At 40.2% G+C, this 24,360-nt stretch overlaps 1 protein-coding gene across 20 annotated transcripts in view; it reads left to right on the top strand.

The window, feature by feature from the left end:
- LOC134346861 (R3H domain-containing protein 1-like) overlaps nt 1–24,360 on the top strand; it is a 171,628-nt gene that overhangs the window by 39,278 nt on the left and 107,990 nt on the right. For 16 of the 20 annotated variants that reach the window (XM_063048640.1, XM_063048641.1, XM_063048648.1 and 13 more), the window contains 2 exons: nt 3,774–3,969; nt 20,037–20,246. In XM_063048640.1, coding sequence (XP_062904710.1) covers nt 20,076–20,246 — 171 coding nt within the window. In that variant the 5' untranslated portion in view covers nt 3,774–3,969; nt 20,037–20,075. Of the gene's footprint in view, nt 1–3,773; nt 3,970–20,036; nt 20,247–21,800; nt 21,962–24,360 lie in introns of all 20 variants that reach the window. The other 4 variants (XM_063048645.1, XM_063048646.1, XM_063048644.1 and 1 more) reach the window with 2 other exon arrangements.

The raw sequence follows: 24,360 nt of genomic DNA, 5'->3' as shown, positions 1-24,360 counted from the left end.
GGTCTTCAGAAATGCTTTTGTAGCCTTTTCCAGCTTGATGCATCTCTGCAATTCTTCTAATCCTCTGAAAAATGCTTTGCTCAAAGCATGGTGCAATAAACAGATCTTTCTTTGAGAAGAGCAGGCTCTGTCAATAGCCTGACTTTGTGTGTCTTTTATAGGGCAGGGCACCTCTACAACCCATACCTCCAATCTCTCTCATTGATTGGAACACCTGACTCCAAATAGTTTTGGTTGAGGGCATTGCTCTAGAGCTTCACATACTTTTTTGAACCTAGACTGATTGTTTAAATGGTGTACTCTGTATTGACGAGAAGTACCATTGTTTGTGTGTTACTAGTTTAGGCAGATTGCATTTGTTTGTAATTGTGACTTAGCTGAAGATAAGACCATATTTTATGAGTAATTAATGCAGAAAACCAGAGAATTTCAAAGGGTCACAAACATTTTCACGCAACTGTAAGTATTTGAATTTACACGAATGGATTAAGGATAGTCAGCATGGCTTCTTGCATGGTAGGTCCTGTGCAACTAAACAGAGTTTTTCGAGGAATTTACCAGGAAGGTGGATGAAAGCAAGGCAGTGGATGTTTTCTATATAGATTCTCAAGTCATTTGCCAAGGTCCCACATGGGAGGTTGGTCAGAAAGGTTCAGTTGCTCGGCATTCAAGATGAGCTAGTAAATTGGATTAGACATTGGCTTTGTGGGAGAAGCCAGAGAGTGGAAGTTGATGGTTGCCTGTCTGGCTGAAGGCCTGTGACAAGTGGTGTAACCCAGGGATCAGTGCTGGGTCCTTTGTTGTTTGTCACCTATGTCAATGATCTGGATGATGTGGTCAATTGGATCAGCAAGTTTGCAGATGACACCAAGATTGGAGGTGTAATGGACAATGAGGAAAACTATCATGGTTTGCAGAGAAATCTACATCATCTGGAAAAATGGGGTGAATAAATGGCAGATGGAATTTAATGCAGACTAGTGTGAGGTTTTGCAGTTCAGTAGGACTAACCAAGGTAGCTCTTTCACAGTGAACGGTAGGGCACTGAGGAGGGTATGTAGAATAAAGGGATAGAGACCTGTGAATATTGGTCCATAATTCATTCGAAGTGGTGTCACAGGTTGATAGGGTCGTAAAGAAAGCTGTTGGCACATTGGCCTTCATAAATCAATGTATTGAGTACAGGAGATAGATATTATGTTGAAGTTGTATAAGATGTTGGTGAGGCCTAATTTGGAGGATTGTGTGCAGTTTTGGTCACCTACCTATAGGAAAGATGTAAACAAGGTTGAGAGAGTACAGAAAGAAATTACAAGGATGTTGCTGGGTCTGGGGGGAGTCCTGTAAAGATTAAATAGTTTAGGACTTTATTCCTTAGAACGTAGAAGATTGAGAGGAGATTTGATAGAAGTGTACACAATTGTGAGGGGTATAGATAGGTTAAATGCAAGCAGGCTCTTTCCACTGAGATTGGGTGAGACTACAGTTAGAGGTTATGGATTAAGGGGAAAAAGTGAGGTTTAAAGGGAATATGGGAAACTTCTTCACTCAGTGGATCATGACAATATGGAATGAAGTGCCAGCGCAAGTGGTGCATTTAAGCTCAATTTCAACGTTTCAAGAGAAATTTTGATAGGTTTATGGACAGTAGGGGCGTGGAGGGCTATGGTCCTGGTGCAGGTCAATGGGAGTAGGCAGCTTAAATGGTTTTGGTACGGAATTGTTTATGTAACTGGTTTGGATGGGAATGCACTAGGCTGGATTAGTAAGTTTGAGGATGACACAATTCGGAGGTGGTGTTAATAGTGAAGGTTATTGTAGATTATATAACGATCTTGATCAGTCAGGGAAGTGGGCAAGGAGTGGTAAATGAATTTCAATACAGACAGCTGTGATGCATTTTGGAAAGTCAAACCAGTGTATGACTTGGGGACTCTGATGGGACAATAGGACCTTGGATTTAAGTTCATTGAAAGCAGCGTCATAGGTAGATAGTGGTGAAACTGGTGTTTATCAGGCTGGCCTACATCAGTCAGACACTGGTTATTGGAGTTTTTTTACAATATTGTTATTTAAGTTGTTGGTGAAGTCAAACTTGCGGTACTCTGTACAACTTCTGTGGTCATGGTTGATCAAACTGGAAAGAGTACAGAAAAGATTTGAAGATGTCAGGACTAGAGGGCCTGAGTGAGGAGGAGAAGTTGGCCAGGCTAGTTCTTTATTCCCTGGAACGTAGAGAATGAGCAACATCCTTGTAGAAATGTTAACAATTATGAGAGGAATAGATATGATGAATGGCAACTGTCTATTCAGCAATTCGATTCCCACCACTGCCTGTAATGTTTGTTGTATGTTCTCAGTGATTGTTGCATTGGGTTTCCTCTGGGTGATCCACATTCCAAAGATTTGGCACTGGGAGCACGAGACTCTTGCAGGCTGTGCCAGCAATCCTTGCACTGTATCAGTCGTTGACACAAACGTTGCATTTCACTATATGTTTTGATGTGTATATGACAAATAAAACTGATTTTTTTAAGTCTTTATATTATTCCAAATTAAATTAATCTTTGAAGTAAAGCAACAATAATGCATTGTAAATTCTGTATTTTATTGTACATCAAATATTGCAGTTAGTTTTTTTTTATTAGAGAACTCATTTTGAATACCCCATTCAGTTGTATTCAGTCAGTGGTACTTTTGCTAAGGTATCATACTTTAATCGTGTTCTTTTAGCTGCAGTTTTTTTGGGTACAATATGAAATTCATACCATTTCATGGTCGGTCGTCACAAGCTTTTTGTTTGCTAGTGTTCCATGGGTTCTGCTTTATTCTCTGAATATTTTGCAAGAGTAGCAAGTATCCAGAAGTAATTTACCACCTCCATTCTGATAAACAGCCTTTAACCATCACCCTCTGTTCCCCAACTCCAAACCAATTTTGAATTCACTTAATTAGCTCTCCCTGGATTCCATGGGACCCAACTTTCAAGACCAGCCTACCATATACCTACCAATAGATTGATTAAAAAAAAATCCTGAACGTAATATGTCAGGTTCATTTTAGTTATTCAAAGTGATGTGGAAAATACTTTTAATGTGTTGTTGTGCATTGCAGGATCTCTAATTTTGTTAGGCTGTCTTATATAAAATCTGTTAGTTTAAACAGAAAATACAAACTGGAATGCCTGAATTGCAGAAAGATTTCCCAAGGACCTCAGTGGGTTGGTGCAGCGTCATCACTCAAAGTGTTCACTGTTTCTTTGCCTACTCCGATGCTGCTTAACCTGCTAAGTTACTCCAGCTGTTTTTAAAATTTATGTTACAGTTTTTTTTTGATGTGAGTGGGACAGGCAGTCCATGAGCAGAGTGGGTGGCATCCTTCGTGATATTGCTCGCTTTTCTCTGACAGCTTCCCGTATACACGTCCTTGATAGTGGATGGCTGGTGCTAGTGATTTTATTGGACAGTTTTGACTGACTGTTGTCTAGCCTTTCCACCACAAAGCAGTTTTGTGTCATTCAGTGATGCAGCATGTTAGGTTGAAGCAAAGTTTTGATTTCGATGAGCAAACTATATGTTAAGTTATAGCATGTAGCTTTATTAAACTGAATTTGTGGGTGGGAAGAAGTTGCGTTGATTCTGGAAAGACTGAACTAGATGACTTCAACACCATTTGATTACATTGAAAGGTCTGTTTCCTTGAGCATCATGAGCCTGGTTGATTGGAATTCGTGCTTTGGATTTAAGTTACATGCTTCAATTTTTACTTTCCAGGTGTTTGGGAATGATTTGCCTGATCGGTAGAAGGAATATTCAGAATAGGACTTCACACTGTTAATAAGGACATGGGACTCCCCTTGCCAGCTTCCATCAGGTTCAGTACAATTGGCATCTTCATCAGCAGCACTAAGGAGGAACCTTGGTTTGCTTTATTTCCTCATTACAGAAACATTGGTGTCAAAAGTCGAAGGTAAATCCGTGGCTACAACTGTGGTTTCCAGCATAGGATTGTGCACTATCCTAACAGTAACACGCTTCTGTTACTCAATCTCTCAGTTACAAAATTAATCAAACAATAGAACATCTGCTAAGGTAGTAACTAATATCACCCTATGTAGATTACAAAACATTTTCTCTTTAAAATACATTAGAAGGATAACCCAGCCCTTGCATGTTCACTTTCATTTTGATTATTCCCGTTCACTCCTCTTTGTCGTTCCTGTAAACAGATGCAATGGATTTTGTGATGAAAGCTGAAAGAACAGTGACCTGTGGAACTCTGCATATCATAACAAAACCTCTCTTGACCCTAGATTCCATTCAGTTAACAATTTTACAATTGTTGCGCAGGAGAATTGTTTTGCCTTTCATGTACTGTACTTGTTTCTGCAACAAACTGGTGAGTCACATTAAAAGAGTCTGCCTTAATATTTTTTGTAATGTCGTTGCATAATTTAAACTTCCTTTGGGAGAAGTGAAACCAAGGATATACAGTCCAGCTGTTTTGTGTATGTACTTGTATTCTACTTACCTCTAGCATATCATTCTTGTGTACTTGTATATTGTTTAAAATGTGCATAATCTTTAAGAGGATGCAGTCAAAATACTTCTCAGGTTCAGTCACTAACCAAGGCAAGCACACGTTTTCACTATTGAGAAACCAGGGATTATCCAGTCCCCAGCCCCTAGCCCCCATTTTTCTGCCTTATTCCATAATAATTGCCACATTTGTGTATGGGGGAGTGGGGTGGTAAGAACTTGCATGGAATGTGCTTTGGGGCTCGTGTAATGCTTTTGTTAGAATGGTTGTCGTGGGCAATAAACTGAGGCTCTGCTTTGGCTCAAGCATTGATTTTGGGTTAAAAATAATGTTTTTAATACTTCAAAATTGTCCATCTCAGATGGAAACCGTAAACCATCAGGCACCATTACCAATGGAATTTTTTAATTAGACAGTGTTCAAAACTACATTTGTATTTGACTCAAATTGCAACTAAACAATGCAGTATGTTAATGTGCTGACAGTTTATGCTATGCAGAAATGGTGCATATATTCTCTGGCAGCTCTGCTCATGTGGTCATTTCCAAATTTAAGCTATTGTCTTTCTGTTCAGAAGGACATAAGATCGCATTGCACTATTGAAAGAGCAGGGAGTTCTTGTATCCCGGCGAACGTTTTTACTCTCCTCAAGCATCACCAAAATCAGTTTAAGGAGCTATTTATCACATTTGCCGATTGTGCACAACAACATCCCACAATGTGGATGTCACACTTGTCCACATAGCAGTGAAGCACTTCAGAAGTCCTGAGGGAATGGTAAGATAGAATCAACCAGCATAGATTTTGTATACTTCAAAGCTGTAATTTATAACGATCATAGAAATAAAAATGAAAGGAAGAGTATTTGAGAGGGAACGATAAGATGTGAAGATTAAATCTACTAATTGGACCATTTAGATTAGTACTATTGCGAGGAAAGAGTTAATTTTAACAAAAACTACAAGCAAGCGTTTTTTTTTGCTTCCATACATGATTATAATCATAAATTAGGTGTTTTTCTTGCGTTGATTAGGATTTTCATTATGTTCACTTAAAACAAAAGTGATGACTGGTGTATTGCATTTATTTAAAACTCTTTTTTGAATAGGATTAATTAATCATAGCTTTGCTGTGGCAAAAAAAGTCCTGTAATTTGTAAACTGCATTCTCCTGAACTCTAAATTCATGATTACAATAAGATTATATAATACAGTGGGAAAGGAGATATTCAGCCCAATGGCAGATAGAAGAAGGCAGCCATGAAGTCCCCTAAGTCTATTTTATCATTCAGTCTTGCTGTACTTGAGTATCAACTCATGCACCTCCCTTGATACCACAAAAGCTGTGGGTTTCAGATTTGAAAGATTTCAATTGTCCGCGTGATCATTGCCTTCTAAGTAAAATATATCAGTGTTTTGTGCTATTAAAAATAAATCCAGAATTCACTTGTAAATCATAGCTATTCTGGTTCCTTACTTTTCCCACTCAGAAAATGGAGCTTTTCTGCATTTATCCTGAAATTCATTATATGGCTAAAGTTTGCCTCTCAGTGCTTGAGGTTTGTGTATTTTATCCCTTTGAGTTTAGACTTCAAGCTTAATAATTTGTTGAACCTTCTGCTACATCCTTTGTGGAATACTGCACTGGTAACCTATTTCAGGTACATTATCATTCTTGTCTTCAAACTTCACCCTTCTAACCTTAAAAACATGTTCTCTGCTATTTCACTTTTTTTTATCCTGGATGAAAAGTTTTTCTGTCTATTCCTTTCGTAACTTTAAAAACCTGTCAGTTCTTCCCTTAGCTTTGATGCTCTAGGGAAAACAAGCTAAGTTTGTCTGACCTTGTAGCTCATAGTCTCTAATCCAGATAACATCTGTACCCTCTCCACATCCTTCCTATGATGGGGAATCCAGAACTGAACATAATACTCAAGTGAGGTCCAACTAAAGTTTTATATAGTTGCAGCATGGCTCCTGTACTCTTACACTCAACACTCCAACCAATGAAGGCAAAAATGCCATACTCTGCCTTTATCACTGGCATTACTGGTCATGGATACTATTACAGCTACAGAAAGGGTGGGTAATGTAGCAGGATCCTCTTTTGAGTCAGTATGGGTAGAAGTCAGGAACAGGAAGGGAGCAGTTACTCTATTGGGAGTATTCTATAGGCCCTCTGGTAGCAGCAGAGATACCGAGGAACAGATTGGGAGGCAGATTTTGGAAAGTTGCAAAAATAACAGGGTTGTTATCATCAAACAACAGGAATTCTGCAGATGCTGGAAATGCAAGCGACGCACATCAAAGTTGCTGGTGAACGCAGCAGGCCAGGCAGCATCTGTAGGAAGAGGTGCAGTTGACGTTTCAGGCCGAGACCCTTCGTCAGGGTTGTTATCATGGTGACTTTTAACTTCCCTAATATTGATTGGCACCTGATTAGTTCCAATGGTTTAGATAGGGTAGAGTTTGTTAAGTGTGTCCACGACGGATTCCTGCCACAGTATGTTGACAGGCCAACTAGGGGGATTACCGTAATAGATCTAGTATTAGGTAACGAACCGGGTCAGGTCACAGATCTCTCAGTGGGTAAGCATCTGGGGGACAGTGACCACCGCTCTCTGGCCTTTAACATTATCATGGAAAGGGATAGAATCAGAGAGGACAGGAAAATTTTTAATTGGGGAAGGGCAAATTATGTGGCTATAAGGCTAGAACTTGCGGATGTGAATTGGGATGTTTTTGCAGGGAAATGTACTATGGATATGTGGTGGATGTTTAGGGATCTCTTGCAGGATGTTAGGGATAAATTTGTCCCAGTGAGGAAGATAAAGAATGGTAGAGTGAAGGAACCATGGGTGACAAGTGAGGTAGAAAATCTAGTCAGGTGGAAGAAGGCAGCATACATGAGGTTTAGGAAGCAAGGATCAGATGGGTCTATTGAATATAGGGTAGCAAGAAAGGAGCTTAAGAAGGGGCTGAGAAGAGCAAGAAGGGGGCATGAGAAGGCCTTGGCAAGTAGGGTAAAGGAAAACCCTAAGGCCGCCTTCAATTGTGTGAAGAACAAAAGGATGACAGGATTGAAGATGGGACTGATTAGAGATAAAGCTGGGAAGATGTGCCTGGAGGCAGTGGAAGTGAGCGAGGTCCTCAATGAATACTTCTCTTCTGTATTCACCAATGAGAGGGAACTTGATGGCGGTGAGGAGCATGTTGATATTAGGGAGAGGAAGTGTTGGAGTTGTTAAAATACATTAAGATGGATAAGTCCTCGCGGCCTGACGGAATATTCCCCAGGCTGCTCCACGAGGCGAGGGAAGAGATTGCTGAGCCTCTGGCTGGGATCTTTATGTCCTCATTGTCCACGGGAATGGTACTGGAGGATTGTAGGGAGGCGAATGTTGTCCCCTTGTTCAAAAAAGGTAGTAGGGATAGTTCGGGTAATTGTAGACCAATGAGCCTTACATCTGTGGTGGGAAAGCTGTTGGAAAAGATTCTTAGAGATAGGATCTATGGGCATTTAGAGAATCATTGTCTGATCAGGGACAATCAGCATGGCTTTGTGAAGGGCAGATCGTGTCTAACAAGCCTGATGAAATGTTTTGAACGGCTTGTCAAGCCTCATATCACAGCCAGCCTCCCCTCATCGCTGGATCCTCTACAGTTTGCTTATTGTCCAAATCATTCTACGGAGGACGCAATATCCACCAGACTGCACACAGTTCTCTCTCACTTGGACAACAAAGACACTTATGCCAGAATCCTGTACATTGATTTTAGTTCAGCGTTCAATACCATCATCCCGCAGAGACTAGTGGAGAAACTGTTGCTGCTTGGCCTTAGCACTGCCATGTGTCGCTGGATTCTGGATTTCTCAACACAGTCAGTCCGTGTTGGCAGGAAGATCTCTGACTCCATCACACTGAGCACTGGATCCCCACAAGGCTGTGTGCTTAGCCCATTGCTGTTTACACTGCTAACACATGACTGTACAGCCAGATTCAAGGAGAACCTGATCATTAAATTTGCGGATGATACCACAGTGGTGGGGCTCATCAGCAAAACTGATGAAACAATGTACAGGGAGGAGGTCAAACACCTAGAGAGCTGGTGCAGGGATAACAACTTGATGCTTAATGTCACCAAAACCAAGGAGATGATCGTCGATTTCATACGGTCTCAGCCTGAGCATGCACCCCTCAGCATCAGCGGCTCCACAGTGGAGAGAGTGGAAAACATCAAGTTCCTTGGGGTGCAGGTCTCGGACAATCTCACCTGGTCCAGGAACACCACTGGGATTGTGAAATGGGCCCAGCAGAGATTGCACTTTCTGAGGAAGCTTAAACAAGCATCACTCCCCACTAACATCTTAACTACATTCTACAGAGGAGTGGTTGAGTGTGTGCTGACCTTTTGCATCACAACCTGGTACTCCAGCTGCAGTGCTGTCGACAAAAAAGAGGGTGGTTAGGGGAGCAGAGAAGGTTATTCGGGTCTCCCTACCTTCTGTCCAAGACCTCTTTCAGAGTCGATGCCTCCAGAAGACACGGTACATCATTAAAGACCTCTCACACCCTCTCCATGAAATGTTTGTTCTTCTGCCGTCAGGAAAACATTAGGAGCATCAAAACTAAAACCACAAGGCTACTAAACAGCTTCCTCCCACAGGCTAAATAGCTGCTCTACCTGACTGTGCTTTGGACACTTTTAACTTGCACTGGACACTTACAACTTGATTTTAAATGACATGTGGCTGTTGTGTTTTACTATTTATTGTTGTGTTTATTATTTAGTGTTGCGTGTGTTATGTTGTGATTGCACTGCTCCTGAGAAACGCTGTCTCATTCTGCCCTGCAGAGCTGATGTACGGTTAGAATGACAATAAAGTTTTTGATTTGATTTGATAGAATTCTTTGAGGAGGTGACCAGGCATATAGATGAGGGAAGTGCAGTGGATGTGATCTACATGGATTTTAGTAAGGCATTTGGCAAGGTTCCACACGGCAGGCTTATTCAGAAAGTCAGAAAGCATGGAATCCAGGGAAGTTTGGCCAGGTGGATTCAGAATTAGCTTGCCTGCAGAAAGCAGAGGGTCGTGGTGGAGGGAGTACATTTGGATTGGAGGGTTGTGACTAGTGGTGTCGCACAAGGATCGGTTCTGGGACCTCTACTTTTTGTGATTTTTATTAACATGGATGTGGGGGTGGAAGGGTGGGTTGGCAAGATTGCGGACGACACAAAGGTTGGTGGCGTTGTGGATAGTGTAGAGGATTGTCGAAGATTGCAGAGAGACATTGATAGGATGCAAAAGTGGGGTGAGAAGTGGCAGATAGAGTTCAACCGGGATGAATTGTGAGGTGGTACACTTTGAAAGGACAAACTCCAAGGCAGAGTACAAAGTAAATGGCAGGATACTTGGTAGTGTGGAGGAGCAGAGGGATCTGGGGGTACATGTCCACAGATCCCTGAAAATTGCCTCACAGGTAGATAGGGTTGTTAAAGAAAGCTTATGGTGTGTTAGCCTTCATAAGTCGAGGGATAGAGTTTATGAGTTGCGAGGCAATGATGCAGCTCTATAAAACTCTGGTTAGGCCACACTTGGAGTACTGTGTGCAGTTCTGGTCGCCTCACTATAGGAAGGATGTGGAAGCATTGGAAAGGGTACAGAGGAGATTTACCAGAATGCTGCCTGGTTTAGAGAGTATGCATTATGATCAGAGATTAAGGGAGCTAGATCTTTACTCTGAAGAGAAGGAGGATGAGAGGAGACATGATAGAGGTGTACAAGATAATAAGAGGAATAGATAGAGTGGATAGCCAGCGCTTCTTCCCCAGGGCACCACTGTTCAATACAAGAGGACATGGCTTTAAGGTAAGGCTTGGGAAGTTCAAGGGGAATATTAGAGGAAGGTTTTTTACTCAGAGAGTGGTTGGTGCGTGGAATACACTGCCTGAATCAGTGGTGGAGGCAGATACACTAGTGAAATTTAAGAGACTACTAGATAGGTATATGGAGGAATTTAAGGTGGGGGGTTATATGGGAGGCAGGGTTTAAGGGTCAGCACAACCTTGTGGGCTGAAGGGCCTGTACTGTGCTGTACTATTCTATGTTTCTATCACATTATCCACTTGTGTAACCTTTTTTCATTTAGCTATGAGCCTGGATGCCAAGAGACAGTAACTTTGGAGCAAGTGTAGTAATCAAGATAGCCAGGAGCACAGTAAAGGTAGGGAAAGGAATACTCAGTCAAACTGCATTTATCTCTCTGCATGAGGTACAGTTGAATTCAGAGCATGGATCAGCTCTGAGGACTGGGTAGTTACAGTTGTAATAGAAACTTGGCTGAGCAGAGAGCTGGACTGTCAAGTCAGCATTCCAGAATAGAGATGCTGTAGGCATGACAGAGGTACAGATAAACAGGAAGGAGTGTTTGTTATCTTTTAGATAATGAAGGATACAACAACAGTACTTGGATGATGTTCTGGGGAAATCATTCAATAAGACTATATAGGTAGAACTTGAAAAAACAAGTGGAGTATCACTCTAGTGGGGCTGTGTTATAGATGCCCAATAGTCAGTGAGAACTTAAGGAATGGGTGTGTAGAAGTTGTGGAAAACGGCCCAAGAGTGAAGGCTTGATCTTCACTCTACATATCTAAAGAATCAATTCATCATGTTGGTAATTTCACTCATTTGACTTAAAGAACCCATTCCATCAGTTGTGTCTCATTCAGATTCAAGTCTTGACAATTTTTCAACATGAATTACATGCACACTTTGTACCTTTGCAACTTTTAGTTTGTCATTAAGAAAGTAATTCATTCTTCATCATGGTGAAATCTTTCCCCATAGATTTTCTCATTTGCTTTAATGTCCCTCTATCTTACTGCTGTAATTTGTGTAAGTTAATGTGTCTTAGATGTATGTAATTTATAATCTGAAAGAAACAATATACAAGAGCCACCAAGTATTGGGGGATTAGCATGTCTAGGAGAGGGTGTAGAGCATGGAATAGCTGAGGACAGTACCTAACCTTCAGCCCACGATGTTGTTCCAACCTATATAAACCTACTCTGTGGTCAGTCATCAGTTGGACAGCATGGTAGCGTAACGGTGTAGCGCTATTACAGTGCCAGAAACTCAGGTTGCATTCTGTCGCTGTCTGTATATTCTCCCCATGACCACGTGGGCGTCTCCTGGGTATCTCGTTCACCTCCCCCATTCCAAAGACATATGGGTTGGTTGGCTAATTGATCACATGGATGTAATTGGGCGGCATATGTTTGTTAGGCTGGGAGAGCATGTTATGCAGTATTGCTAAATAAATAAAGGAAAATCTAAGCAATCCTACACAGCCCATAAAGCCTCCATTTTTTTTTAAAACATCCTAACTAGGAGTGTAGTAAATGACCATATTATGTTTTAGCCTCCAGCTCTACCCTGGCAGTGCATTCTAGGCAACCACCACTCTCTGTGCAGGAAAATTAAACCTACCTCTGACAATTCCCCTAAACTTTCCTCCAATTCACCTTAAACAGATATCCTCTGGTATTCACCATTACCAGCATGGGAGAAAGGTGCTGGCTATCCACTCTATCTGTGCTTCTATCAAATTTCCTCGCATCCTCCTTCACTCCAAGTAGAACAGCCTTGGCTCACTTGACCTTTCCTCATAAGTCGTTCTCTAATTCTGGCAGCATCCTTATAAGTCTCCTTTGCATGCTTTCTAAAGCTTCCAGGTTCTTGGGATGACCAGAACTGAACACTATTCTCCAATATGTTCTGACCAGAATTTGTTTTAGAACTGCAACATTACCTGGCGGCTCTGGACTGACCAATAAAAGGCCAGCAAGTCATATGCCATCTAGTCCATACAAGTTGATAGGGTAGTTGTGGAGTCCAAGTTCTCTCTGTTCTACCACACTGCTAAGAATCCTGCATTAACCTTGTACTCTGCCCTCAAGTTCAATCTTTCAAACACTGTTTTGGTTTGAACCCCATCTGGCACATCACTGCCCAACTGTGCATTTTATCTATATCTCATTGTAACCTACAACAGCTTTCCACACTATCCACGACACCACCAATCTTCATGTTATCTACAAGCTTACTAACCCACCCTTCTAATTCCTCATTCAATTCATTTATAAAAATCAGAAAGAATAGAGATCCCTGTAGAACATCACTAGTTACCAACCTCCAGGCAGAATGTGCTCCATCTACAACCTCTTTGGCAGGCAAGCCAATTCGGATTCCAAGTATCCATGGATTCCACGTATCATTTATTTACATTTTCTACATAAGTTCTGTGAAAGTGAGTTTTATTCCAAATCTCAAATTTTTGGGTTGTGAATTGTACATTCCGTAAGAATGAGTTACTATTCTACAAACAGCCTAAATGCAGGGGTCCTATTGTGAATGAGAGAATATTTGAAATCTGTGTCTTGTACTTGCTGTCAATTACAAATGACTATCACACAAATACTACCTCTGATTCCATGAACTTAGATTTTTGTGAATACTGTCGTGAGTAATCATATTGTCAATGTCTCAAATCGCCCACATTAAGAAGTTTATCTCAGATAATGAATCATAACCTGCTTTCTGCAAAACTCAGCTGGCTCTTGATTTATACTTGCGTAGTTTATCTCTCAGGTGAAAGGTTATACATAAGCTGGAAAGTTCTGTGGTTAATTAGTTTCTCCTTCCTCCACTTGAGAAGTGGTTGAACTCTATGCAAAGTACTGTGAATGCTGAAAATATTCAAATTAAAAGCAACAGAATATGTCCTGCAGAATGAGCAGTTGATTTGGGGGATAAAAAGAATTAGCATCTGTGGCTCATAATCTTTCATGATTATGGAACAGGACAAGTTTTTAACTGGAATGTTAATTGTGTTTTTCTGCCTGTCTGTTTTATTCTTACCAAGGTTTGCAGCTGAAAAGAGTGAAAGGGTTACATTTTTTCCTTTTTTTTAGTTATAATGCAGAACCATACAAGCATACTTGTTCTTCTCTGCTTGTAGGGAAAAATAATTAATAGGCAGAAACTTAGCTAAAATGTATATAATATGAAATATTTAACAAGTAGAAAATAATATTCAAAATGATTGCCCTAGTCCAAAAACATCAAATCAATTTGAAACATTAATCATGATGGCAAATTTGTAAAGTCTTCCACAAGAATGTAAGAAGAAAAAATCTAAAAGTGTATGGAGGAAGAAAAACTGAATGATAATGGGGGGAGTGGCAGGGGAGTTGAAAAGGGAGCGTGTGAGAGCGCCTGGATGGGTCAGAAGGAGAGTGAAAGGGATAGGAGGAGTAGGTTACTTGAAAGTGGAGAATTCCATGTTCATGCTGTTGGGTTGTACAATAACTGGGCAGAGTTTTATATCGGGTTGCACCCTGGTAGTAGTGAGGCTGAGGACAAACAGCTTAATGTGTGACTGGGAAGAGGAATTAAAATGTGGAGCAGCCAGGAGCTCAGGTGGCTGTTGCAGATAGAGAGCAGATGGTTGGCAAAGTAATCGCTGGTCTGGACACGAGATCACCAGCATACAGCAGGCCATCCATTTCAATAGATGAATTTGGAGGACGTTCATGTGGGTCACAGACCCTGGATCGATTGTGTTGGAACAGGTGTTATACCTCCAATTCTGGAGAATTCCCTGGGAAGAGGAAGAGACGAGTAGGGAGGGATGATCAAACAAAGAGTCATGGAGAAAGCTGTCCCTGCAGAAATCAGAAGGGGGTAGTGAGTGGATGGTGTGGCTGGTGGTCAGATTGTGTTGTAGCTAGCAGAAATGTTGAAGAATAATGTGATGAACGCAGAATCTGTTAGGTGAAAGGCAAGGACATTGTTCTGTCAAGGGGAGAGAGGCTGAGAGGAGAGTTGCAGGAAATAGAGCAGTTGTAGATGAGAGCTCCCATCAACAACAGTGGGGTGGTGCTGAGTGGGAGAGTTATCCCTATACCACAAACACGAGGAAATCTACAGATGCTGGAATTTCAAGCAACACACATAAAGTTTGCTGGGGAACGCAGCAGGCCAAGCAGCGTCTATAGGAAGAAGTACAGTCGACCTCTTCCTATAGATGCTGCCTGGCCTGCTGCGTTAACCCTATACCACCTCGCTCATCTTCATTCAGGGGCCTAAATGTATTGGGTGAGACAGATTCACGTATCCCAGCTCCAACCTTCTCTGTAGAATCTGTTGCTCTGGATGTGGCTTGCTGCTCGGCATTTGTGAAGCCAAGCACAAACTAAGTGATCACTTTGCTGAGCACATGCACCCTGTCTGTAATGCTTACCTGACAGTCCCAGCTGCTAACCATTTTAATTTCCCCTTCTTTCTAAACCCAATTTCTTTCCCCTACCTCTCTGCTTTCTTCACACGTCACCTCAGTCTTCCTCCAGCTTTCTTTCTCCCTGTCTTCACCTGCCTGTCAAACAATTCCTGCTCATTTGTATCCACCTAACCCAAGCTAGTTTTTCCCCCTACGCTAACTCTCAATTTTGTGTACTGGCTTTCTCCCATCAATGTTCAGCCCAGATCAATGGTCATCTCCATTTCCCTCCTCAGATGCTGCCTGACCTGCTGGCTTCCTCCTGTTAAAAAGAGTGGTTACATCGGTTGTCATCTTGACATTCATTTTGTTCTATTGTGCTTCTTGTATTTACTGTGAATGCTCACAGGGAAGTGAATCTCAGGGTTGTATATGGTGACCTTGAAGTATATGCACTTCAATAATAAAATTACTTTGAAAATTATGTACATTATAGAGCAGTTCCAATAGAGGGTGGTAAATGTAATTTCACTGTTTAGAAAAATGAGAGGAGAGAGAGAGAGCTACAGGCAGATTAATCTATCATCAAGGTGATATCGAGATAACAAAAAAAAGCCGATGAGGTTGAGGGGGATTGCATGTCGTCTATTTGAACATCAGCAAGGCCTTTGGAAAGTTTCTCTCATGGTAGGCTTGTCTGGAACATTGGGTCTCGTGGAATCCAGGAAGAGCTAGTTAAGTGTTCAAAATTGGCTTGGAAGGAGGAAGCAGAGGGTGATTGACATTTGTTACTCAGAATGAAGGCTGGTGACCAGTATTGGTCTGCAGGGTTAAGTGTTGGGACCCTTGTTATTTGTTATTTTTATAACTGATTGTGAATGCAAGTGGCCTGTTTGGTACATTTGTGAATGGCACAAAGTTAGGTGTTGAGTGAAGATCAGTTAGGGAAGTGGGCCAAGGGTGGTGGCGGGGGGGGGGGCGGTGAAATGAGGGAAAAAATGGCATTTTAGCATACCAGCTTTCATCAGTCAGGGCACTTGTGTTTGGACATCATGGTGTAGTTGTACATTGTTGCCACATTGGTGAGGCGACTCTTAAAGTACCACATATATTATTGGTCATTTTGTTGTAGGAAAGATGTTAAACAAAGGATTGCAGAGAAGATTTGAGATGGTACTAATTCCTTGGAATGCAGAAGGAGGAGGGGTGACCTTGTAGAAATGCTTAAAATTATGAGAGGCATGTATAAAGTGGATAGTAACAGTCTTTTCTCCACAGTCAGAGAGACCAAGACTAGGCAGCATAGATTTAGGGTGAACTGAGAATGGTTTGAAAGAGGTAACTTTTTAACACAGAGAGTGAGTGTGGTGAATATGTGGAATAAGCTGCCAGAAGAAGCTGAGGTAGATAAAGTCGTATCATTTAAGAAGCACATGAATCGGTACATGGAATGGTAGAGTTTAAGCAGTGATTGGTCAAACACAGGAAATTGGACTAGCTGGCTAGGCACGATAGTTGGCATGGACTTGTTGGACAGCAGGCCAGTATCCGTGCTGAACTACCTATGGCTCTAACTCCGTATGAGGAAAAGTGTCAGTCTGGAATAAAGGAATATGAATGATACTAGACAAAGTTCATGTAGAATTTATGAAAGGGAAGTAGTGTTTCGACTTTTTTGAGGGTATAACCAATAGAATAGATGAGGAAAGACACAGATGTGTGTTTAGGTTTTCAGATTGCCTTTTATCATGAAATTAATATTGCAAAATTAAAGCAAGTAGAATTTAAAAATTATTTCACTGACATACTGAATCAGAGATATTCAAGAAACAGTAGGGCTAAATCTCTGGTGGAATATGGGGACAGGTGGTGTGCCACAGGAATGGATGCTGAGGTTGCAGCTGTTCACAATGCAAATCAAACTTCTTAGGTTATTGACCTGAGATGTATTATTTGTAAGTGTGCAGTATCTGTAAAACGTTTGGGGTTGTTAAATAGGAGAGGCTTCAAAGTGGATTTTAAAAGTTGAATAAGTGAGCAAATGAAAAATAAGAGCAAAGTTTGGTAATAAAACTTTGGTAACAGCACTTTGGTAATAAAAACTGAAAGATAGAACAACTGGAATGTTTACGTAGAGAAGGATCTGCGTGCCTGTGTTGAAAGTAAATATAACAAGTAGAAAATGAGGCAAGTTGCATATTAGCCTTGGCTGAGTACAGGAGTAAGGTAGGGGTGAGGGTGAAATATGAAACTTAAAGGGAACTTCAGGAGGAACGACTTCACTCAGAGGGTGGTGTGAGTGTGTGAATGTAATGGATGCTGGTTTGATTGCAACATTTAAGATAAATTTGGATAAGTAGATGGATGCTTATGGGGAGGGTTCTGGTCCAAATATGGGTTGATGAGGCTAGGGATGATAACAGTGATGTGGACTAGATGGGCTGAAGGGCGTGTTTTTGTGCTGTAGTGTTCTTCGATGCAAGGGAAAGACTTAGGAAAAGCAATTGTGCTGACTAGTCCAGTATTCACTCAAGTTTGGAAGCATTGGAGGGAATTTAATTAAACCATACACAATTCTAACAGCTTAGTAAAGGAGGATAATCCTACTGCTGTGGGGATGGGCAAAGTATCTTGATCTTGAGACCACAATCTTGGCCTATGTGGCAAAATGTTTAATACTGAATAACAAGAAATTTCTTCACTGGGGGTGGTGAACTTTTGAAACTCTCTACCATAGTATGCTGTTGGTGGCCAAGAACCAGTGGGGGCGGGGGCGAGATGAATAGACTTTTAGAGACAATGTAGTAAGAGACATGGCGAAAGCAAGAATCTGCCACTGTGATTGAAGAGCAACCATGATTGTATCAAGTGGTAGATCAGGCAAAAAGAGAATCACCCTCATGCTTCCACTTCTGTGCTTCTGTGGTATTGGAATGTGTCCGAGAATAATTGGATCTTAAATCTGAAGTAGTATCATTAACTTTATAAAGTTTACCAGCCATATAATTTCCAGATTATGGTGTGCATGTTTTCATTGTCGTACTCCGAAAATGGTTTAGCAAAGTTTTAATTAAGAAAATAGTCAAGAAACTAAACTGTAGTGAACTGAAGTAAAGAAATTAAAAGGAAACCTGATCCAAGTTTCCAAAATACTGAATGAGAATTTGAAATGGCCAGTGAAAGGAGAAAATAAATCTAAATTAATTGACAACTCCTGGAGAAAGCTGTCATCTTTAGTTCAGGACGGTCAAAGCAAGTTGGGTAATGGAGGGAAGGAAACATAAAAGCAAAATAAGAGGTCTCAGAAACTGCTTAGTTTTGTTACAAAGTGACATCCAAGTTGCAAGTGTCGGCACTTGACTAGTTGGTCCCCATCAGAGTTGGGAGGTTGAAGGACTTATTTCTGTGCAGAATGCATTTCGGATTCTGATCATTTAAAATCCCTGTGGTCATCTTACAGTTTTGAATTATTTCAGAGGAGAGTTTGCCTGACCACAAATGAAAGATCAAGATTTTTTAATTTAACATATACATAGGAAAGTAATGATTCGAATGTCTATTGCTTTCATCATTCAGATTTACAATTGATTTCCTCCATCCTTTTTATATTTTGGATTGTACAAGATTTGCCATGCGACTGTGGAGTCGCAGTGACAGATCAAAGTTTGCTAACAACACCACCTCCTATGGAAATCATGTATTTAAGTTTGTGCTCTGTAGACAGTTGGTAATAGAACAGTTAAATTTTACCTAGGTCTTTGGACCGATTTTGCAAGAGAGTATACCGGGAATTAAAAACCAGCAGAGTAACAGATTTATCACCTGGTGCTATGAATTAATTCTCGCCTCTTAATGCTTCATTTGGTTGTGGAATGCTGCACTATTCTGCTGGCATCATTCAGAGGCCACGGTCCAGTGAATGAGTGTATTCAAAATGGAAGTTCCTGTGAGAATTACATTTGGAGTGATTAAGAAATGCAGTGTTTATGTTTTTGGCTCAATTATGCAATAAGCAGTGACATCTTTCTTGCTATTCTGCAGAGAAACAAATTTGTAAGTGTTAACAATATGATAAAGAGCTCCTTGATTAAGTCATATCCTCTAAACATTTCTAAATTTCACAACCTTTTTTTAAAAGTTGGCCCACAGATAGAATTTGAAAGGTTGTGAAGTTCCGGTAATCATGCTCCCTTGCCACTCACTTGATTCACAAGCAATTTAGTATCATGGTGTAACATCTTTTTTTAAAAGTGAATAAGGAGTTCCAAAATTACTAGAAATTGCTCGAGATTCCAGTAGTCCGTAAAAGTTTCCAATCCAGCATCACCAAAGTACCAAATTTATGACCGTATCAGTATTTTGCAGTAATTTGTGAAATATATTGGTGTTCTTAAAGTGCTGAATTGCAGTGATTAAGGTAACAAAAGGATTTCCACAGAATAGTGAACATCTAATGCATTTTATCTTTTTTGCTTAGGCTTTTTAATACAGAAAGTGACTCAGAAGCAACAAGCTAAAAAAATTAATTTTCTAGTTTGTGGATTTTTTTGTTGTATAAGCATACACATTTCCTTGCCTTTGGTTAAGTTAAGGTGACAAGGGGCTGTAAATTCAACTCCGGCCTAGACAACGCTGAATCCAGTGTGCTTGATTCTTTTAATCTGATACTTCGCACATCCATTTCAACCACCTGGAGCTGGCCTGTTTTGGAGTTTTGAGGGCAGCTGCAATGGCTAAGTCATATCCTCTAAACATTTTTAAATTTCACAACCTTTTTTAAAAGTTGGCCCACAGATATGCAATGGATTAATCCTGATTTATTTGACAATTTTGCTTTTGGACAAATAACTTCCTTTTTGCAATCTGAAAATATTAATAGTCTTAAAGTTCAATTTGTATTTATGCAAAGTGCCACTGTTCATTGCTTTAATTTAAATAAAATCTTTTAATCAATCTTTTATACATGGTGCCAAAATTGCTGCAGTGCCTGTGCCTATTGCTTAATTTCTGTTGGCAAGGTGATGTGATACTTTATCAAATGCCTTTGAAGATCCTGTTCTTAATTCATGACACTTAGTGTACCAACAAGTTTCTTCTTCAGGGTATCGATTTATAAATATAAATGTACAAGAAAGATTAACTATTTGTCTAGCACAATGAAAAAGGTGATGTGAACTGCAGTGTGAAACTGGGATTATTTATTTTGTTGCAGGTTCTCCAGTTTTAGTAGAATCAAGAGTGAACTTATCCAATGAGAATGTCTGATATCAGTATTGTGAAAGAAGAAGCTGAGGCGATGAGGGGTAAAGAGAATACCCTTAAGCAGACATCAATAACAGAAAACCTGGTAAAATCAGAAAGCCATGAATCAAAGGCACTGGAAAAAGATGAAAGCTGCATAGATAAGAGAATTGACTCTCAGGTAAGATCTGCTAAGCTTATCTGCTTGTGTTAATGGTTGCTTTATTGCCTTTTGTTGTTTTTGTGCCCTATGCTGAATAATAGAAGCAGGTTAGCTGTTTCCTCTGTAGTCTTTTAAAATTTAACCACATACCCCTGTATGGCTCTGAACTAATTTAAAATTATCATCGTAAAGGAGTTGTTTACATTTTTGTCGATGTTTGCTTATGCAGAGCAACTTCAAACCTATTCATTACAGGATTCCTATTTAAATTTAGGAACATAAATTAGATTGTAATGCTTATTTTGCAAAATGACAAAGGCATTTGTAGAATACTGATTTTTCTGGTAGCTTTCTAAGACCTTACCGATGACTGTACTATTTAAAGGACAGTACCCATTTGTGTCATGATCTATGTAGAAAACATGGGATCATAGTCACAAAGTTAAGTATAAGATGTTTAGATCACACATTGTGAGCTGTATGTGGTGTTAATTGAAACAGAACTTTCAGCATTGAGGTCTTGTCTTTCATTTATAGTATATGGCCTTTCTTGTGAGTCAGTTGTTTATTGCCTACCCCTAAGTACCCTCAAAAGTGATGTTTCATAGTCAAATTAATAAAAGTACTTTATTCTAGTGCTGCTAAGTGATGAGTTCCAAGTTTTTATGATAGTGAATTTGCAGGAGACTCCATTGCCTTTGTAAAATGTCATGTAGACAGAGGTCAGTTACACAGCATAGGAACAGGCCCTTCAGCACTGCTTGTCCATGCTTACCAAGCTGTCTGTTTGGGCTAGCTACATTTCTCCACATTTGACTTGTATAATTCTAAACCTTTCCAATGCAATATACCTATCCAGATTGTCTTACAGGTTGTATTTGTACCCATATCTGGCAAGGTATGTTATCCATTTTTGAGTTGTTAAAAATCTTGACAAAATACAACAAACTATGTAACATTTGATGCACACTGTTGCCCCACAGATGCACATCTGATAGAAGGTCAATATTGGAAAAACCTCCAGGCAATATTCTGGATAAGCAGTGTATTCAGCGTTACCACATCCCTTTTGAATAATATGGAATACCATATTTTTCTCTGAAGATTTCATTTCTCTTGGAGCTTTGTGCTATAAACTGATCAGTTCAGTGAGTAACATGTACAGTATCATTGTGACCTGTTAATGAAGCAATTTCCTAACTAAGGTTCAAAAGTTTAAAGTAAATTTTATTATCAAAGTACGTGTGTCACCATATCCAGCCCTGAGATTCAATTTTTGTGGGCATACTCAGCAAATCTTTAGAATAGTAACTATAACAGGATCAATGAGTGCAGAAGATAACAACTGTGCAAGTGCAAATATAAATAAATAAATAACAATAAATAACAAGAACATGAGATGAGTCCTTGAAAGTGAGTTCATTGGTTGTAGGAAGAGTTCAATGATGGGGCAAGTGAAGTTGAGTGTAGTTATCCCCTTTTATTCAAGAACTTGATGGTTGAGGGGTAGTAACCTTTCTTGAAGCTGGTGGTGCAAATCCTAAGTCTGTTGTATCTTCTATCTGATGGCAGCAGCAAGAAAAGAACATGACCTGGATGGTGGAAACCATGATGATGGATGCTGCTTTCCTACGACAGTCTTTTATGTAGATATATTCAATGGTTGGGAGCTTATGGGACCAGTTATGGACCTGGCCATATCCACTACTTTTTGTAGGATTTTCTGTTCCAAGGTATTGGTATTTTCATCCAGGCTGTGAATATACTGTGTTACACATCTATAGAAGTTTGTCAAAGTTTTAGATGTCATTTCACAAGTCTCCAAGTGACAAAATTTGACACTGCCTCCAATTCTTCTAATTAAGAGATTTACAAGGCTGACATATTTGCATTTGCTGGAATAAGAGGGTGAGAATGGACCTGATAGACTGAAGTGTCTTGGCGAAATAGATGTGACAGAATGTTTCCTTTTGTGTGAGAACTTTTGTTTAAAAAGGGGATTGTTTATTTAAAACAAATGAAATCTTTCTTCCCCCTCTTGGTGTTCATTGAATCTTTGGAACTACAGGTTTGTTCCGCTATCTGAAAGTAGAGCGTTCTTATGAAACCTTTTGTGAGCCGAAATGGCATAAAGCGAAGAAGCAATTACTATTAATTTATATGGGAAAAATTTTTTAGCATTCCCAGACCCCAAAAATAACCTACCAAATCATACCGAATAACACACGAAACCTAAAATAACACTAACATATAGTAAAAGCAGGAATGATGCCGACTAAAAGAGACCACTTTGCTACTAGCAGAACCAATAGTAACATCCGCAGCTTTCAAGATTCTTTCTCTCTGCGTGTGAATAGTACGAATGGTGGCAAGTTCAACACACTCACAATGTCTTTATTTCGTTCACCATGATCGAAACGCTTAGTCGCATCCAGTTTTACGTTAAGTGTAACACCCTTACGAGCTCTCTTAGGCTTTTCTGATACCTTAGGACACACCTTGCTAATGGATGCACAAAATAAATTGAGATGAAGCACAGACGCTCACAGACACAGTTAAAAGCTCTGGCGGCTTGAGGCTGAGTGTAGTTCCCGGGGAAGGAGCTTGGCGGCATCACTCTCGCTGCTCAGGGTGCACACCGCCTTTATAACGGCTCGCTGCAAAGCAAAAGTTGAACTCTATTTTTGCTTTTTGCCTTTTTTCATAAAAGCAAAAATCCCCTTCGGATTTCTTTCGGTTAGCGAAAACAGGTACTAATGGAGGTCTTCCATAAAAGCAAAGTGGAGTAAAGCGAACTTTTGAAAAGTAGGGGATACCTGTATCCCTAAAAGGGTAGTAGAAAAGGGCCTTAGATTTTTAAGGTAGAGGTAAATAGGTTTTGATATGCATGGGTGTACATGGTTCTTAAGGATAATTGGAGCTACAGATTTGAGGTAAATTGGAGCAGCATTAATCTTATTAAATGGCACGTCAAGTTCAAGGTGCTGAATTGCTTGCTGTCCTCAAATGTTATGAATATGCTGCAGCAGATAACTGAAAATCTGATAAAAAATGGAGGTATTGGGTTGACTTAAGGTATGGGATCGAAATTACTGAGCATCAGGTCAAGATAATGGAAGACAAGGGCACATTGCAGTGCGGAAGGTGGCTGGTTTTTGCATGATTTGGAAGGTGTGTGGAGTACTTAGAGGGTTGTTGGGTTGAGTGATGATAGTAAAGTGGAGTGGGTTAAAACCAGGCTATGAATTTATAAGTGAGAACTTTATATAAACACATCATTGGAGAAACAAGATCAATTACATCGGAATTAATGTGACCAGTGGGCAAGAAGGATTGGTGCAAGTTATAATCTAACTGAAAGGTCTTGAATGAATGCTGCCGGTGACTAGTGGCGTTCCATAGGGCTTGGTGTTGGGAACACTTTTCACATTATATGTCAGTGATTTGGATGACGGAACTGATGATTTTGTGGCAGTGGAGTATTGTGGGCATTTTAGGCCCCTTATCTAAGAAAATATTTGAGAGGTCCAGAGGAGGTTTATGAGAATTATTCTGGAAATAAAAGGGTTTGCATATGAGCTGCATTTTATGGCTCTGTGCCTGTACTCACTGGTCTTTAGAATAAAGAGGGGAGGATCTCATTGCAATCAATGGAATATTGAAAGGCCGAGACAGAGTGGATGTGGAGAGGTTGTTTCCTTTAGTGAGGGAGTCAGGCAGCTGTGGAGGCCAACTCATTGGGTATATTTAAAGCAGAGGGTAATGGGTCCTTGGTCAGTCAGGTTACAGGGAGAAGCAGGAGAATGGGGTTGAGAGGGTTAATAAATCACCTATGATGGTATGGCAGAGTAAACTTGGTGGGCTATAATTCTGCTGCTATGTCTTGTGGAATTTGAGTGTATAGAAAGTTGATCATCAACCAGTGTGGCAATATTACATTTAATTGGATGTAACAAATCACACCCCATCAGTTTAGTAAGTTGAAATTGCATTGCCCATCTTGGTCTAGTATAGAAGTGCGGTGTTGCATGGACTAGAGAAAGGGATTTGCGAATACAAAAGAAAATAGTTTTAGAGGAAATTCAACTGCACATAGAATACAAAGGATTTTGAGGTGCTGAAGAAAATTACT

This window comes from Mobula hypostoma, chromosome 5 (assembly GCF_963921235.1).
Source record: "Mobula hypostoma chromosome 5, sMobHyp1.1, whole genome shotgun sequence".
Taxonomy (NCBI): Eukaryota; Metazoa; Chordata; class Chondrichthyes; order Myliobatiformes; family Myliobatidae; genus Mobula; species Mobula hypostoma.
The sequence above is the reverse complement of the archived record's forward strand: the minus strand, read 5'-3'. Positions and strand labels throughout refer to the sequence as shown.